The sequence below is a fragment of the Amphiprion ocellaris genome, chromosome 4, assembly GCF_022539595.1.
Source record: "Amphiprion ocellaris isolate individual 3 ecotype Okinawa chromosome 4, ASM2253959v1, whole genome shotgun sequence".
Classification (NCBI taxonomy): domain Eukaryota; kingdom Metazoa; phylum Chordata; class Actinopteri; family Pomacentridae; genus Amphiprion; species Amphiprion ocellaris.
In genome coordinates this window covers 8,199,099-8,216,320 of record NC_072769.1, presented here as the reverse complement: position 1 = coordinate 8,216,320, position 17,222 = coordinate 8,199,099, and the positions used below count along the sequence as shown (strand labels likewise).

At 38.6% G+C, this 17,222-nt stretch overlaps 2 protein-coding genes across 3 annotated transcripts; one reads left to right on the top strand and one right to left on the bottom strand.

The window, feature by feature from the left end:
- The first annotated feature begins 1,674 nt into the window (after positions 1-1,674).
- On the top strand, positions 1,675-13,905 carry xpnpep1 (X-prolyl aminopeptidase (aminopeptidase P) 1, soluble). Of its 2 annotated transcripts, none has more exons than XM_023272373.3 (20): positions 1,675-1,817; positions 3,030-3,154; positions 3,458-3,521; positions 4,074-4,178; positions 5,002-5,094; positions 5,708-5,851; positions 6,197-6,292; positions 6,939-7,020; positions 8,073-8,283; positions 8,798-8,887; positions 8,989-9,039; positions 9,188-9,246; positions 10,253-10,330; positions 10,436-10,507; positions 10,597-10,657; positions 10,852-10,921; positions 11,580-11,753; positions 12,266-12,342; positions 13,218-13,316; positions 13,612-13,905. In XM_023272373.3, exons 2-20 carry the CDS (start codon positions 3,038-3,040, stop codon positions 13,729-13,731), a joined length of 1,863 nt encoding a protein of 620 aa, XP_023128141.1. In that variant the 5' UTR covers positions 1,675-1,817; positions 3,030-3,037; the 3' UTR covers positions 13,732-13,905. The 2 variants fall into 2 exon arrangements, with proteins under 2 accessions (XP_023128141.1, XP_023128139.1); XM_023272371.3 differs by lacking the exon at positions 1,675-1,817 and adding an exon at positions 2,571-2,722.
- Positions 13,379-16,585, bottom strand: si:dkey-246e1.3 (uncharacterized). The gene is made up of 3 exons (XM_035949082.2): positions 16,348-16,585; positions 16,165-16,261; positions 13,379-15,671 (listed from the first exon to the last, which is right to left on the bottom strand). The coding sequence occupies exons 1-3, from the start codon at positions 16,451-16,453 to the stop codon at positions 15,332-15,334; spliced, it is 543 nt and encodes a 180-aa protein (XP_035804975.2). The 5' UTR covers positions 16,454-16,585; the 3' UTR covers positions 13,379-15,331.
- Positions 16,586-17,222: the final 637 nt, after the last annotated feature.

Below are 17,222 nucleotides of genomic sequence, written 5' to 3'. Positions count from 1 at the left end.
CTAATTTGAGTTTAAGGCTCATAAAAAGCCATCCCTGCCTATTGCAATAATACTGTGCAGTGACCCCGATGTGTACATTGAGAAGAGAATTATCTTTTGAGACTTTGCACATTGAACTGTGTTTTTCATACTCGGCTTGGATTTGCACTTTGAGAGTTTTTATTTATGTCAAAGTTAAAACAGAATTCTACAATGTAATGTCAGTAAATGCTAAATAAAAAAATATAAACCAAGTATGACAGTATGATATAGCTACGTATTCACTCCCTTCAAATCAGTAATTAGTAAATGCACCTTTGGCCGCAATCACAGCATTGACATAAAATAGATAGATAGATAGATAGACAGACAGACAGACAGACAGACAGACAGACAGACAGACAGACAGACAGACAGACAGACAGACAGACAGACAGACAGACAGACAGACAGACAGACAGACAGACAGACAGACAGACAGACAGAGAGGTAATAATCAAACATCTTTCTTCAGTTAGTTTGTTAGCGTTTATTTTCTGTCGAGTCATACCTGATGCTGATGAATGAAGGAGTGAGGAGGACTCCTGAACTCTTCCTCAGTCGGTCAGATCATCAACCTTCCAGTTCCTTCCTAGTCAAGGGAAGAAAGACTCTCTGGATCCTCATTAGTCTGCACAGAGTCAGGAGGACGTTCATAAAAATAAAAACAACAGAAAAACTCCTTAATAGGCATTGTATATATCTATCTAAAGCATTGGTAAATCATGTGTGTATTAAAAAGGCTGAAAATTACAATTTAAAAGTCATATATTGATAATGTTTTATTGAAAAGTGGTGTATTTGGACAAAAATACAATAAAAAATATATTTTTAAATTATACATGGAAAAAATCTAAATAAAATTGAATTCTAATAATAATAAACAGGATTTAGAATAAGACAACATAAAAACTCATTTTATTACAAAAGCAAAACAAGAAAAAACCCACTATTTTAAAAATATATATATTATCATTATTTTTTCAATCTAGCCAAAATATTATTATTATTTTTACTATTATTATTATTATTAGTAGTAGTAGTAGTAGTAGTAGTAGTATTAATAATTATTATCATTGGTATTATTATTAGACATATTAATACTACTACTAATAATAATAACAATACTAAGAAGAAGAAGAAACAGGATTTATAAAAAGTTTAGATAAAAATATATTTATGTGCACTGTATTTATCTAGAATTACTAAATCATATAGCCTATTTCATTCATGAAGCAAATAACTGCAATTTAAAAGCCTGTTATAAATAACCTTTTCGGACACAACAACAGACGAAAAAAACAAAAGGAAAAACAAACGCACAACAAACACAGAAAAATGTATTAAAGCTTCCAATTGAGTTACTCTCAAACACTGAAAAGATAAATGCCATAACTCAATCAAAATTACCTATGTATATTTTATTTTCCAGCAGTGGTGTAAAGTATCGGTAAATAATGGTACATTTTCTGACTTGCCGTAAGCCTTTTACTTCTTTTGTCAGAGTCGGGGGATGTATGCGGGGCACCGTGACTTAATTACGAGCAGGAAAATGAAGAAGTGCTGTCTCCGTCGTGCATTGTTGTACATTTTGTGTATACAGTGCGTGAATTATTCACGGAGGAAGAGGCGAGTCTGGATCCCTCCGCGTCTACTGGAAGAGGCTGCAGTCACGTGGTCGCAAACGTCAGCGACGAAATGGCAGCCTCCTGGTTTGTAAATTAACACAAGGTCCGAGCTGCTAGAAAAGCGCTTCGAGTTTTAACCCGAGAAACGCATTTCCGAGGCCAAATCACCGGGTGTGTATTCAGCGTTTCACCGGCTGCATGTTGGGGGGACTTTAACGGCAGCTAGCGGTGGTTTTAGGGGGGCTAACGTGTCGTCTCCTGGCGGCAGTGGAGCGAGTGCAGGGGGGATGTTGACTGTTTTCAAATGAGAGGAACCGTCGGTCAGCCCACGCCTGTTTGTAGAGAATAGTCCGTTAAACAAAGTGGGAGGAAATGGCTTGCTTTATCCCGCAGAGGTGGCTAATTCGCTAGCAACTTTACTAATATCCCACCGGCGTGCTACCACACCCACTACTAAATTCAACGGCTAACACTGAATTAGTTATTGTGTTTTCTGGTTGGCCTGTTGATTAAAGTGATGCCCGGCCGGAAAACGAAATCACTAAAACACGGGGTCTGTAGATTTTTTTCCATAGTATTCAAAAGAAAGATATTTAATTTTATTGTGGCTGTTTCGCTAGCTCGAAGTGCTAGGTTGTAGTTGAATGCAACTGATTCATCTAATGCCAACTTGTAAACAACAATCGCATGCGGAGCGTTCAGCCAATAGGAGCGCTCATCGATGTGCAATGCTGCAACCTGATAGGTCGGTTAGAGGAAGTTTTTTACAGCGTTGTCGTGCAGCCCTACAGAGGATGTAGATAGCGACAGTGAATCCACCGCAATTTCCTTCTAGCCTTTGTTTTAGGAGGTTATTGCTGTAGAAATGGGTCACACTAAAGGCTCTAACCAGATACGCTGCTCTTTTAATTTTTAACCTTGACTGCCCTGACAGTTGCTTAATCAGCATATTGCAGCAGGTTAAAGATGCAGGTGTGGACTGTGACTTTGGTCTCCACGTAAATAGTCAGGTAGATTACAGTCAGTCACTGTGCAGCTCCAGTCCCCTGTAGTCAGCATGGCTTCCCAGAACTCAGGTAATCTGTGAATAGTTAGTCGTTTTGAAATATCAGTGGACGACAGCATGTCTGAATGCTTTTTGATTGATCGAGAAGGCTATAATTGTTTGGAATCTGGGTTTTTGGAGTTTAATTATATTCCTCATATCAAATATGGCTGGCTATGATGCAGTCTGCAGTTGCCATTTGAAATGTTTATCTCAGCTTTTCAGATTGTCATGATGTTGCATTTTAATGCATACAGACCATGTTAAGGATTGTGTTATTAAGTATTAGCAGCCTGTTTAAACTTAATTGCATTTTCAAAACTTGTTTTTCTGTTCAGTCGCAGGCATGTCTCCAAAGATCACAGGAGAGCTGCTCAGGCAGCTTCGGCAGGCAATGAGAAATTGTAAATACTTCTCTGAGCCTATACAAGCCTACATTGTCCCATCTGGAGATGCACACCAGGTAAGTGAAATCGCATTCCTTACATTTATCATGTTTACATGACTGAAGCCACCCCTAAGCAAACTCCTGCCTGTTTTACTAATTAACTTCTGATCATCTTGTCTGACCTTCTTAATTAATTGTAGCCCTTTGCTCACTGCTCATCCCTCTTCCCTCTCCATGCCCAAGACACAAAGAGTAGCGAAGGTGGCATCTGAAATGTCTGACGGTTTGATGGCCACTTGAGGCTGATTGGTAATGAAGCTGATCTCTCTCACTGTCTTTCAGTTTTTCTCTCTCTTTTTCTGTTCCTGTGTCTTTCAGAGTGAATACATTGCACCCTGTGACTGCAGACGTGAATTTATCTGTGGATTTAATGGCTCTGCAGGTATGTTTATTTGCTTGTGCGTAAGCGTGAGTACACGTGCAAGTGCCTTTTCAAAGTTTGATAAATTCCTCCCAATCTCAAATCTCAGTTTGGTGTAACATAAAACCAATATCTACTTCCCACTGCCAGGGAAACCTGGGACAATGTGAAGAACAATCTTTCAGGCACAATCACCTTTTATTTTGTTGACCTATTTGGGGGAAAACCAACCCATATCCCAATGCATCTCTGCTCATGTTCGTATTCTTGAATACGGTAAATGATGCTAGTTTTATAATGGTGAAACGGGTGCACTTTCAACCACTCCTACTTACGTCATAAACATTGTGGTGAGCCCTGCCTTCAGCACTGTTTGAAATTACAGAAGGAGAGGTCACTCATCTGCAGGCTGTTTGTTCACTGTTGTAATTTCAGAGGTATAAACTTTATATTTTGGTTCTCAGAACTGAGTAAACAAATTTTAAGCAACATCTTACAAACACAAGTGATGCATCAGAGAAGTAACAGTCAGACAGTAATTGACTCAATTGTTTTGCGTATTTTGACATTCAGGTACAGCCATCGTCACAGAGCAGCATGCTGCCATGTGGACTGATGGCCGATATTTCCTGCAGGCCAGCCAGCAGATGGACAACAACTGGACCCTTATGAAGATGGGTAATGTCCTGCCTGATGATCATAAAGGCCTCTCAGTAATTTCACTTAAGCTAGAAGTATAAACACTAATCTTAAATCTTTTTTCTAGATTTTTTTGTAGCGTTTTAAAAATTGAACCTAATTTTAGTGCAAAACATATATTTTTAATCCTTTAGGATTCGCACTACAGATGATGAAGTTATGTCTGATTTATTATTTAGACAAAACACAAACATTAAGTGTTCGTAACGTCAAACATTGTCAGATAAAAAGACGTGAAACATAGCTTGACCATGAGTCAGACTTTTTTGTTTTACCTAATTTGAAAACAGAAATCAAGTTCCGTGTTTAGACATTATTTATGTGTCTGGGTTAAGGCATACAGAAATGTTAATAATGTGTAATTGTTCCACAATGGGGGCTGCACAGTGGTGTAGTGGTTAGCACTTTCGCCTTGCAGCTAGAAGATCCCTGGTTCGCGTCCCGGCTTTCCCGGGATCTTTCTGCATGGAGTTTGCATGTTCTCCCTGTGCATGCGTGGGTTTTCTCCGGGTACTCCGGCTTCCTCCCACAGTCCAAAAATATGCTGAGGTTAATTGATTACTCTAAATTGCCCGTAGGTGTGAATGTGAGAGTGATTGTTTGTCTTTGTATGTGGCCCTGTGACAGACTGGCGACCTGTCTAGGGTGTCCCCTGCCTTCGCCCGAGTCAGCTGGGATAGACTCCAGCCGCCCCCCCCGCGACCCTAGTGAGGATTAAGCGGTGTATGTAATGGATGGATGGATGGATGTTCCACAATGGCATTTCTTAAATGCGTGCTAATTTTTTTATAATCACATATAGGGTTGAAGGAGACTCCTTCTCAGGAGGACTGGCTGATCAGCATCCTGCCAGAGAACTCCAGAGTGGGAGTGGATCCTTGGATCATTGCTGCTGGTAGGTTATGGAACCTGAGAGCGCAGTGAATCAACATTGCTAGATTTACTGGGAACACTGCTCTCATCCTCCCACCTATACAGTAGGAAAGATGCCAAGGTTAACAATATTCTTACAGCACATTTTGTAGGCTTAAACTGTACAATATAAAACTACAAATTGTCAAACAGCAGTGTCTCTTGCATAACCAGCAAAAATGTAAACTCAGTGTACAGTGGTGTTCTGATGTATTTCGGTCTTCTGTGATTCTAAATAAAATCATGTGCACGACTCACATTGCACAATAATAGATTTTTTAGCTTTTTGTTTAGACTGTGATGCAGTTTTTACATCCTGCAGAGACCTCTCATCAGTCTCACTGATCAAACCTCAGTTCCCTTGAACTTCTCTTTTTGGTTCTTGAATATATTTCACCTGTCAACTTGTCAGAACTGAAGAAGCCTCTTTGTTGAGAGGTATAACATCTTCATGCACCAAAAAGAGAAATCCAGTTGCCATCTACTGAAGCTTTAGCTCAGTTCCATTGTTGTTAATAAAACAGGGGTTTTCTCTGGTGTTTGTGCATCTTAACAAATGCATATTTGAACATATATCCCCTGCTGGTTTGTTTCAGACCAGTGGAAGAACATGTCCAGGGCTCTGACCAGTGCTGGCCACTCACTGGTGGCTGTGCAGGATAACTTGATCGATGCCGTCTGGACCGATCGCCCAGAAAGACCCAGCACACAACTCCGTACCTTGGGATTAGAATACACTGGTCAGTGCCCTCATGCAATACCACTATTATTATTAAAACAACAACAAAAACATAGATGTTTTATAGTAGTGAATTAGGATTTTGTTCAAGTGAAATATTAGAATATCTGAAATATAAAGAGTGCCCACCTGCATGTTGGCATCAATGTTTGTTGTGGGTTTTTGTTTTTTTTATGTAAAGAGCACAATAAAACATGCTGCCCTTAATTCAGATTCTGTTGAAACGTTTAGGTTTTAGTTATGTTTTGTTGATAAAATAAAAGTTTCATTATACAGTAACTAGAAATACAGGCGTTTGAGAAAAATACATGCAGTGTAATGCCATGTTGATGTTGTCTACCTGTAGGTATTTCCTGGCAAGATAAGATCACCGCGCTGCGAACCAAGATGACAGAGAGGAAACTCACTTGGTTTGTTGCAACAGCATTGGATGAGATTGCATGTAAGGTTAATTCTTCACAAAGAGATATATTTTGTATCTATGTATAGCCCCACATTGCGAAGAGACTTTTAACAGGTTGCACATGTGAATAATGTTAGCTCAGCTGAGTTAAAAGGCTCAGAGCCAAACATTACATTGAAAAACCTTTTTCTATGCCTTCTTGTTGATGCATAGATTTGGTCACATTAGATTTTAACAGATTTTAGTTCTTGCTGTGTAAAACAGTCAGCTGACATCACTTCTGTTTCAGACGTTTTCATACATGATCACGATCCAAGGACCCTGGGATGCACAGGTGTCCCTCTAGATGCCTGTTAGAGCACCTCGTTCACCGTGACTAATGAGCACTTGCTTCTGATTGTTTGGTCTGAGAGTTTGTGTTAATTAGAGTAATGTTGATTTTGATTGTCATCAGGTAGGATTTAGACCAGAATACTTCAATGGCCCGATTATAATTGTAGCGGATTTGCTCGGGTTTAATAATACCACTAATATTTAACACCATGCTGTTTTCACCCCTAGCATCATAGTAGAGTGAATGAATGGAACAAATATCACGATGAAATAGTTCTTTTTCCAAGGTTTGTTAAATGTGCTTAAATGTAAATATAAGTGTAATGTCCTGCTGTTGTTTTTCTTTCCTCAGGGCTTTTTAATCTCCGTGGTGCAGACATTGAGTACAACCCAGTTTTCTTTGCATATACCATCGTAGGGATGAACACAATAAGGTAAAACAACATGTTTCAGCAGCATACTGTTTTGATTAAAGCCATTTTTAATTGCCTTAATGCTACTAACTGATGTGAAGGATTTAGGGGGGAAAACTGCAATGGTGATTTATGAATCAACATTATCACATTTACAGTCAGCACTTCAACTGTACTGAGTAACATACTAATAATGTAAAAATACTTAATAACAAGTAAACATTTTGCATTCAGGATTTTAAAATTAAAATGGTAATATAATGCACCTAAACATTAAAACTTAAACTGATGCTGTGATGATGACTGTTGAATAAATTTAACTGCAACTCCTAGACAAATGTACTTCAGTGCATGTCAAAAAAACTTGTACTGTACTAACAGTACAGTAAAAGTTCTTGTAATATTAAAAGAGCTCCACTCTGCATATAAAACGTTATTAGATCTGTAACCAATTCATTTCATCCTATGAATTCTGAGAATATTTTTTAAATATCTACAGTAGGTCTAGTGGTGCCTTGATCCAGTCTGGTGCAAATGAAATTCTGTTTACAGTCTAATCTATTTGCATTGCATTTTGAGGACAAAGGTTACTTGATAATATAATATATGTATTGCACTTTATTTCCATTTGAATTTGTCTATATTCTCATCCTAATTAGTCTAATTTATTGTACTTAATTTTCAAGGAATACATTTTTTTTCTCATCCAAATTCCTCATGTAATCTCTTACAAGAAAAGCAGCTTAGCATGCTTGGTCACACTCTTTAAAGAAACAATGCCAAGTAGTTATTGCAGTCCCCATCAATATGTAATAATTTGATAATGCAAAATGAAGAAGTAAGGTTGCACACTATGCAGTATTTGAAATTCATGCATATTTCATGAGAATTTTGTTACAATACTATGACTGTGATGCTAATCCATGGTATGTAGATGTACCTGAACTATTTTATTAACCTGTAGAGGTGCACATCTTGGTTATACATTAAAACCAACACAATCAGAGGAATGAGATTTTCTCCTAAGTTTATCCGTCTGACTTCTTCCTTCAACATCCTTATCCCCTCTGCAGGCTTTTTGTGGACTTAAAGCGTCTCTCTGACCCTGCATTAAGAGACCATCTGCAGTTGGACTCTCCCAGCAAGCCGGAGCTGAGCATTCAAACGTTCCCGTACGAGTCCGTCTACACTGAGCTGCAAGCCATCTGTGCTGCCCTCGGCCCCAAAGACAAAGTGTGGATCTGTGACAAGGCCAGTTGTGCTCTCACACAGGTCATCCCAAAGGTGAGAGAACACAGCCTCGACATGTAGAAGTTGACTATTTGTCTTTGGTTCTCACAACAGAAGATGTTAAAACAAGTAGATTGTGTCTGCACTGTATTGCTATGATCTGCAAGTAAAAAAAACTGCTGCTGTCTGTCAGATCATCTGCATCCTCATACTTCTAGACTTCATCAACAACCAGTGTCACTAGTAATCCTACAGAAGTACACAGTCACTTTTACCAAAACTAATCACTTCTAACATTCATCATTAAACCAGACATATTCTGTATGTTTTTTTGTGTGTGATTTAGTTGAAACCAGAGGTCCTTATATGAAGACGTTTAATTAACAGTTAATTTGCGAACTCATTTGTCAAGGCAATTTGCAATATTCTGCCTAATTTTCTTTGCTTTGATAATCAGCACAGTACATGAAATCTACCCAGTGTTGAAATGTTATTACATTTTACATTTATATTAAGGTAATCTCTACTACTTTTTAAATGGTGAATGTTTCCTCTTACATTATTTCAGACTCACAGGTCTCCAATTCCCTACACTCCACTCTGCCTTGCCAAGGCTGTGAAGAATGCCACTGAGATTCAAGGCATGAAAATGGCCCATGTAAGAACCATTGGATCTTGAAATCTGTAGTGCACAACTAATCACTGACTCTATCATTTTTATATAAACTGACCGATTTTGATCTGTACCTTTCCCAACAGATCAAGGATGCAGTTGCTCTTTGTGAACTCTTCGCTTGGTTGGAGAAGGAGGTAATTTTTTTTTTTTTTTAGATCATTAATAGAACAGATTCTTAGAGTTACCACTAGACTTAAAAGGAAAAATTTAATTTTAAATCAGTCCTGCATGTTTTTTTAAACTCCATCCGCATGTTTGTGTGTTTTGGTTTCTATTTTACAGATACCAAACGGAACCGTGACTGAGATCTCTGCTGCTGATAAGGCTGAAGAATTGCGGAGGTAGGCCGCAAACTACACTGGTTTTCCTCATTTCTTTGACAAGGTAATGCAGTGCAGCTTAATGCCAGCTGTCCTGTCTAAAAGGCTGTGAAAAGATGTAGTAAGACCTGTTGTCATTGTCTCTACAGTCTGGAGGTATAGCCCCCTCTACTGGACATGGATATGAAAGTGTCTGTTGCTTTGTTCAATACTTGCTCAGTGTGTTTACCTTTAAAGTAATATTTCCAGTGGTCTAAAAGGTAGATACACCAATAAATCATTGGGATTTATATAAAGTTTTTTTATTATTTTGGTTTTCTGCATCACAGAACAAAACTGAAGATATCAAAACTATTAAAAAACACACTTTGCTTCAGATAAATAGATTGATGCTACATCGAAGAGAAAAGACAAACTAATTTACGAAGTAAACAAATCACAGAATGTTTTACATGTTCTACAGCTTTGCACTGTCTTCATTCTGTCAGCCGGCAGTCTCCCGGAAATACTTTTCTAACAATCCTGAATAAGTTCCCACATGTGCCGAGCATTTGTTAGCTGCTTTTCCTTCATTCTGTGGTCCAACTCATCCCAAACCATTTCAGCTATGTTTAGGTTGTGTGTTTGTGGGGCCAGTTCATCTGATCCAACCCTCAAACAGCCCTTGTAAAGCCTGGAGGTGTGTTTTAGCTCATTGTCCTGCTGAAAAACACGTTATTATCCCACTAGCTCAAACTAGATGTAGATACAGAATGTTGTGGTAGCCGTAATAGTAAAGTCTTGTCTTTAATTCTGAATTAATCACCAACAGTGTCACTGGCATAAAAAAATTATGTTCCAAAGAGGGTGCAAAGCTGTAATCAGTCCACATGTGTTATTTTATAGCTTTCACGTTACCAGAATGATTCTACACTTTAAAATCTGCAAAAAATGAAAGACATTTTCAGATATTTGACTATCTGTAATTACATTTGCAGGCATCTCATGTTAATGTTCCTTTGCTTTGCAATGCTTTTTTCTTATTCAGTCAACAGAAAGAGTTTGTTGGCCTTAGTTTCCCCACAATCTCCAGTGTTGGTCCCAATGGAGCAATCATACATTACAGGTCAGTTAGCAGATGAAACACACGAGTGAACTGTATTCATGTAATTTTGTTCTTTAATAGGAGTTAACTTAACCTTTATCTGTCACTTTTTCACTTTTCCTGTAGACCACTGCCTGAAACCAACAGAACCCTCACCATGAATGAAGTTTACCTGATTGACTCTGGAGCCCAATACGTGTAAATAGGATTATTATTGTATACAAAAATTACAGGCTCGTACTTCACACACAGACTGTATATCTGCATGTGTGTTCTTTCTCTGGCAGGGATGGAACCACAGACGTCACACGCACCATGCACTTTGGGACACCATCTGCTTTTGAAAAGGTAAATTTGTATAATTTGAGTGCAGTGTCAAAGTACATCTAATTCCAGGCTGAACTGCCAAAAACTATTTGAATTATTCTTATTTGTGACATTGGCTTGACTAAGAATCAGTATATTTTAATGTTTATTGATTGGTGTTATCCCAAACCTGATTTTTAAATTATTTTTGTATTATGTTCTCTTATTCTCTGCAGGAATGCTTTACATATGTGTTGAAAGGACACATAGCTGTCAGTGCTGCCATTTTCCCCAATGGAACAAAAGGTGCTGCACTAAACTTTGTTGTAACGATTACCATTAGATTGTCTTGATAGTAACCAGTAATCAAATGTTATATGTTTAGCTTTGATGAATGGTAAGGCTCAAATGATTCCTAGTTAGACAGAATTTCTTGAATATATGCTGTATTGTCTGGAATATGAATCTCTTATTGTAACTCTCGGACAAAACAAAACCCCACATCAACAATAAACATGTTGTCACTCAAGAATAATGTAACCTTTTGGCATTTCAATAACTAGTTTTGTTTAATTAGAAATCTGTGAAGCTGTCAAGCTGGCAGAGGAGTTCAGAGAAGAGAGACTTGATTTCACTTCAAACCACTGCAATTGCACAACAGAGAGACATTTAACCACAGCATTCACACGAAGCCAGTTAAGGTTTAACACAACATAAAACACAGCATGTGGCAACGTTTCAGTAAAATCTGACAAGTAGTTTCTGAGGTATCATGTCTATGGGAGAGGAAGTTTCCTGGAGTCGTACATTAATTAAAGACTGGGTGCTTCCTTGACAGGTTGGCACAGTGCTAACACACACACACACACAATCATTGTTTCACCTTTATGCAAATGTGAGCAGGAAACAACTTGTAGTCTATCTCAGTTTGGTCTCTAGCTGTAAACCTCTGTTTGCTCACCAGGCCACCTCCTGGATTCGTTTGCTCGTGCAGCCCTGTGGGAGTCAGGGCTGGACTACCTTCACGGTACAGGTCATGGTGTGGGCTGCTTCCTCAATGTCCATGAGGGTCCCTGCGGCATCAGCTACAAAACCTTCGCTGATGAACCTCTGGAGGCCGGCATGATCGTCAGTGATGGTATGGCATCAGGCTGGACTTAGAAGTGTCTTCATCGACGTGATATACTATCATAAAATGCAGACACGTGTCTATTTAATCTCAGAGAGATGCTCTTCATAGGCTGTTAAAAAATGTTGAGAAATCCTCCTTTAATCCTCTGGAAATGCCATTTAAAATAGAGCCAGAGCACTGAATACCACAGGAATGTGGGAAATGCAACAATAGTAAACTGTAATTAGATAACACTTCACTAATTTCTCAGACTGCCATAAATTGGCATCTATTTCTGTATTTTTTTCTATAGTATAATACAGCCAAGAAACACAGAAAAACATACTGATGCAGCCACATAAACATAGCAAGATACTATTCATGAAATAGAAAGAATCTTCTTATGGCTCAGGTGCATGCAAGTCCAGAGAGAAACCTGTGGTCTTTGCAAAGATGATACACAGCTTGATACAAACACAAGAGTATGTTCACCAAAGCTCAGTGATCTCCTCTTTCTGTGTTCATGTGTCTTTTTCTAGAACCTGGGTACTACGAGGACGGATCTTTCGGCATTCGCATTGAAAATGTGGTCCTTGTTGTGCCAGCTAAGCCCAAAGTAGGTCTTCAAACTGACAACCAAGTCAAATGCATATTCAAAAATGCCCAGTCCCCTGAACATCAAATGTACTCATAACCAGTATTCAACCTTCTGAACACCAAACAGTTTCTGAGTGTTTTCTGCTCCCTTCACATTTTCACTCACTGTGAGCTCATTTTTCTCTGCATTATAAAGTTCTGCACCTCTTTGAAAACAGAACAACCATCGCTAGATGTAGAGAGAACTCAAAAATATGCACTCTGACAGCTCATCAAAAAGAAAAAAGAAGTTTCATTTCTGTAATTACATGTTTTCCGGAACTTTGATTTACCTGGAATCGACATTTGTAACATTTTTACAAGTGCCCACGTTACCAATACTTGCAGCAAAGAGAATGAGGTTCTACATACATTCTATATGGATATTAACTTTTACATTTACAATTTTTATTTGCTTCCTTACTTTCCTTTTACCTGATCTGTGTAAACCAGCCTGCAGTTCAGCCAAAAGGTTTCTAAATTTTATTCTCATGACTGTTGGTCAATTTTTAAAATGATAATGAAGAATAATGTTGAATAAACAGATTTTGGTGAAATGTCACAATTTTAAGCTCAAATTTGTTTACGTTTTCTCTAGAGAACCTCACAGATGAGTAATTCAAGGACTGCCTAAAAGTTGAAAATCCTGTGATTATCTTTGTTTTTACAGTTTCTGGTTCTGATAAATGATGTAACATTGGCAATCTTAATCATAAAGACAACATGTTTTTAAAACCCACAGGCAACATTTTTGGGGGTTGTGGCAGTTATTAGCCATAAAATGTTCTTTGCTGATCAGTTACTAGTGTTGTTATATTTAAAGTCATCACGTTTTTATTCTGTTTGTTTTTGCAGTACAACTACAGAAACAGGGGTAGTCTGACATTTGAGCCTCTCACTCTGGTTCCTATCCAAGTCAGAATGATGAACACAGAGCTGCTCACTCAGAAGGAGGTAAGAGATATCCAGCAAGTTTCTGTTTAACATTTTAAATCAAAAATAAATGCTCCTTCATGAAATGTTTCACTCATCTCAAATGATTTTTATTGTTAATGTTATAAGCACTTAAAGTACAGCAACGCATCACATTTAATCTACTTATTAACAGTCCTATTGGTGGTGTCCTATGTTAAAATCATGCATTTGTATGTTTGATAATATTCCCAGTTTCTGTGTTGCATTATGTACTGTCTACACACAGCCGCTTCATGGTTTGGCAGTTTTTGACCCTCTCCTCTGTGTCCTGCAGCTCGACTGGGTGAATGAGTACCACAGGAAGTGTCGGGAGGTGGTGGGAGCAGAGCTGGAGCGGCAGGGCAGGAAGGAGGCTTTGGAGTGGCTGATCAGAGAGACCCAGCCGATCATCTGAGGACTGACTCTTGTACAAGCCAATCGTTCTGACCAGGAGGGCTTTTTGATTGCTCTGCAGTGATAATCGTTTGTATTTTTCTCATCTCTCTCTGTGTCTCACACTCAGCTTCTTTTGTAAAGCACCATCAGCAGTTTTATGAATGATCATTAAAAATCAAGAAACACTTTCAAATCCTTACTGTTTTGTTTCAAAAATCGGCTTTTAAAGAACTGCATAATTACGTTGAGTTTGGAGAGCCTGCAGGTTAAAGTGAGGTTTTTAAGGGCTTTGCAAATCTTACAGGTCTTTAGAGGTGGAAAGCAAAAATTTAAACTGAGAATTGCAGCAAACAGTATATATACTATAAATGTTGCAAGTAGTATGGTGTTCTGTTCTTTTGAGCATAGAGGAATAAGGACTTGTTCTAATACACAACATCTCTAAAACAGAATGGATATCAGGAAATAACTAAGTATGCACTGTAATGAAATGAATAATGGGTAGAGCTATACACAGTATTTTTGGCAGACTTTGTGGGACATAAAACTGCATTTAAAAGTGGTCTTTTATTGACACTGGTCAAAGCACTGTACTGGTCATGTGTTCTAATCTAATCTAATGCCCTGAAGAAACCCAGGATGTACATTAACTCCATCATCAAGAATTTGTCACCAATTCAACAGCTCAAAAAAAATGCTTTGTGCACAGTTGCGTAAATTTAACTCTTTTCTAACGATAACAGTAGAAATGATATGTGTAACTTACTGTCCATCCCTAACCCTTTGCATGCTGCCATCCTATATGTAAACATATCAACTTATTTAGCTTCATTATACATAATTATATTGATCCTGTATTTGATTTAAGCATCTTTCAAATTAAGTTCATTTATATTGTCAGAAAAATACATTAAAATTACACTGCTCTCTGAGCCTGCTGGCAGAGCTTTTAAACCATGCTGTGCTTCTAGCCAATGATATGAAGACACGTATTTTCTCAAAGATGAAAAAAATGCAGCTGCATGCTCAAGTCAAGTGCACATTTTTGTTTGCTCTTCAACACATGCTTTCTATTTACTTGCACTTATTTTACATGCATAAACTGAAGTTATTTGTTATGAAAAGGGTACTTAAGTGATTTAAGATGGGAAATTAAAACAAAAAGAGTCAAAGCAGTAATAGTCGCAGCCAACATATCCTGATGTCCCCAGATCTGGTCAAACTTTAAAAACACTGGATTTCCCACAATGCAATGTAATAGCATCTTTCATTACTTGCACGATGGTTGCCCGCATCATTAAAACTTAATTCCTCCAGTTTATATAGTAGGCTTTTATTATAGATTCTGTGTTTAGGGCTATGCTAAGGTAACCCTTATCAATTTGCTGTGACATAATCAAGATTAATTTCTCAGACTCCTCCAGAGCTGTGCATGACTTTTTACAGCTTGTATTACTAAGTAATGGTCCTCATGACAAGTCAGCTGGATTTAAGTTGTGAAGTTGCTGGAATGCCATTTAAAGGCCTGTATATGATGACAGCTTTTGATAAACACGTCTAGGGGTCGAACTTTTCTGACTCTATGCTCTAATTTTATTACATCTTCTCCCTCCTGTCCTCTAAAGCTGCATGTAAAATATGGGAGGGTCCAGGATGACGCCACTGTTGGGGTTGTCGGCGTACTCTTGAAACGACAGAGGCGGAGGCAGCACAGTTTGCTCCTCTGCCTCCCGGCTGGCTTTACTGCCCCCCTCCTCCTCCTCCTCCTTCAGTCCTACAGGCAGTGGGTTGCTGTAGATATAATAGATCTTGGAGTTGTCCTTTGCTGCCTCTGTTTTCCTGAAGAAGGCGAGAGGGTTGAGGAAGCTGGTTGACCTCTTCACCGCTCTGACCGCCACTGGGTCTCTTGGCTCGCCTCGGGTCACTGCGCTCTCGTATACATGAGCTCTCTTTGACTGCCTGGTGGAGGAAACAGCAATAATTGGACTGATGAAATTGGTTTACAATACAATTTACAGTCACTCTTAAAATGAACATTCATTCTCTTAATTAAAATGCCAGTTTTAGTCTTAATTACACATACAGTCAAGCCCGAAATTATTCATACCCCTAGCAAATTTTGACTTTGTTACTTTTTTTCAACCAGCAAGTTTGGGTTTTTTTTGGTTGGAATTGACACAGGTGTTTCCCAAAAGATAATGAGATGATGTACAAGAGGCATCATTGTGGAGAAAATAATTTCTCAGCTTGTATTTACATTTAAAAGTAACTTTAAGTCAAAATTTGCTAGGGGTATCAATAATTTCGAGCTTCACTGTGCATGCACATGTACAGTATGATTAAATATATATCCCATAAAATTTTAAAATAAGGGCTGCACACATGTGAAAAGCTCCTTGGATCCTAATAACAGTGATCATTTACAGCTATTTACAGGGATCACAAGCATCACCTTGTGCGATTGTAGCAGGCAGCGATGTAGTACAGGCCGGTGATAGTGAGGATGCACAAGGCCAGGGCAGTGATGACGATGTTAAACACTTTGAACTCTGAAAGCACAGGAGAAGAAAAAAACATACTGAAAGGAAAACATTTTTTTTGTGAAATTAGCTGCAAATAAACGAGTGTTACTCACCATACAGAGCCGCGTCAATCTCTTCATCCTGCAGTCCCAGAGCTGCAGTCCCGTTCAGATGGAGGCTGTGGTCCGTCAGTGCTCGGTCCTCTTGGCCTCCACTCATGTTGCTTCCATTTGCATCCAAAGCGTGGACTGAAAGGCTGAGCTTCTCACTGGTTTTCCTGAGAAAACTGTGTGACTCAAGCGGCTTGACTCGGTCTCTGTGGAGACACCCCTCTTCCTTTGTCAACCCTCAGTTCAAGTTGGACGCCCCCCTCCTGCCTCTCTGCTACTCGCCTTGTTTACTGCTCATTATTCTATTCAGCTTTTTTAGGAGGGACGCTGAGGGGAGGGAGCTGTTGGGCCTTTTCTACTGTGTGCAGTAAGCTCTGTGAGTGGTGACCCAAAACCACACAGTTTTCAGGCCTCCAGCTTCCACTAGTGACAATGTATACAGTTAGCTTTAAATGTGGTGCTCGATGTAAATGTAAATGTAAGTCCTCTAATGTCAAATGCCTCCATGACATGAAGCTGCCATATGCACTGATGGTAAATATGCAAAACTTTTTGTGCCTGTACCTTATAATTTCGACTTTTAAAAGCATATTGTATCAAACTGCAAATATTACCCATATATTATCAGCAAAGATGAGACTTTAGAATGCTTTTACTTTAAAAAGTTCTAAGAAATAGTGAAAGGGGGCAATTGCTATTTCTAGGATCCGAAGTCAACTCCAAGAATCAAAGATATTCATTTAACCATTACAAAATAATAGAGAAAAGCAACAAGTCTTAATATCAGAGAAGCTGCAGTTCTGACATTTTCCCATAATAACTAATTATAACAGTTAAGAAACTTTTCTTATCAGCTGATCAGGACCTCTCACTTCCTT

Coding starts and splice junctions, on each gene's coding strand:
- xpnpep1 (XM_023272371.3), top strand. Junction 4,179..5,001: donor CTGGACCCTTATGAAGATGG/GTAATGTCCTGC, acceptor AATCACATATAG/GGTTGAAGGAGACTCCTTCT. Junction 9,040..9,187: donor TCGCTTGGTTGGAGAAGGAG/GTAATTTTTTTT, acceptor TCTATTTTACAG/ATACCAAACGGAACCGTGAC.
- si:dkey-246e1.3 (XM_035949082.2), bottom strand. CDS start 16,453: ATGAGTGGAGGCCAAGAGGACCGAGCACTGACGGACCACAGCCTCCAT. Junction 16,262..16,347: donor GATTGACGCGGCTCTGTATG/GTGAGTAACACT, acceptor CTGTGCTTTCAG/AGTTCAAAGTGTTTAACATC. Junction 15,672..16,164: donor GCCTGCTACAATCGCACAAG/GTGATGCTTGTG, acceptor TTCCTCCACCAG/GCAGTCAAAGAGAGCTCATG.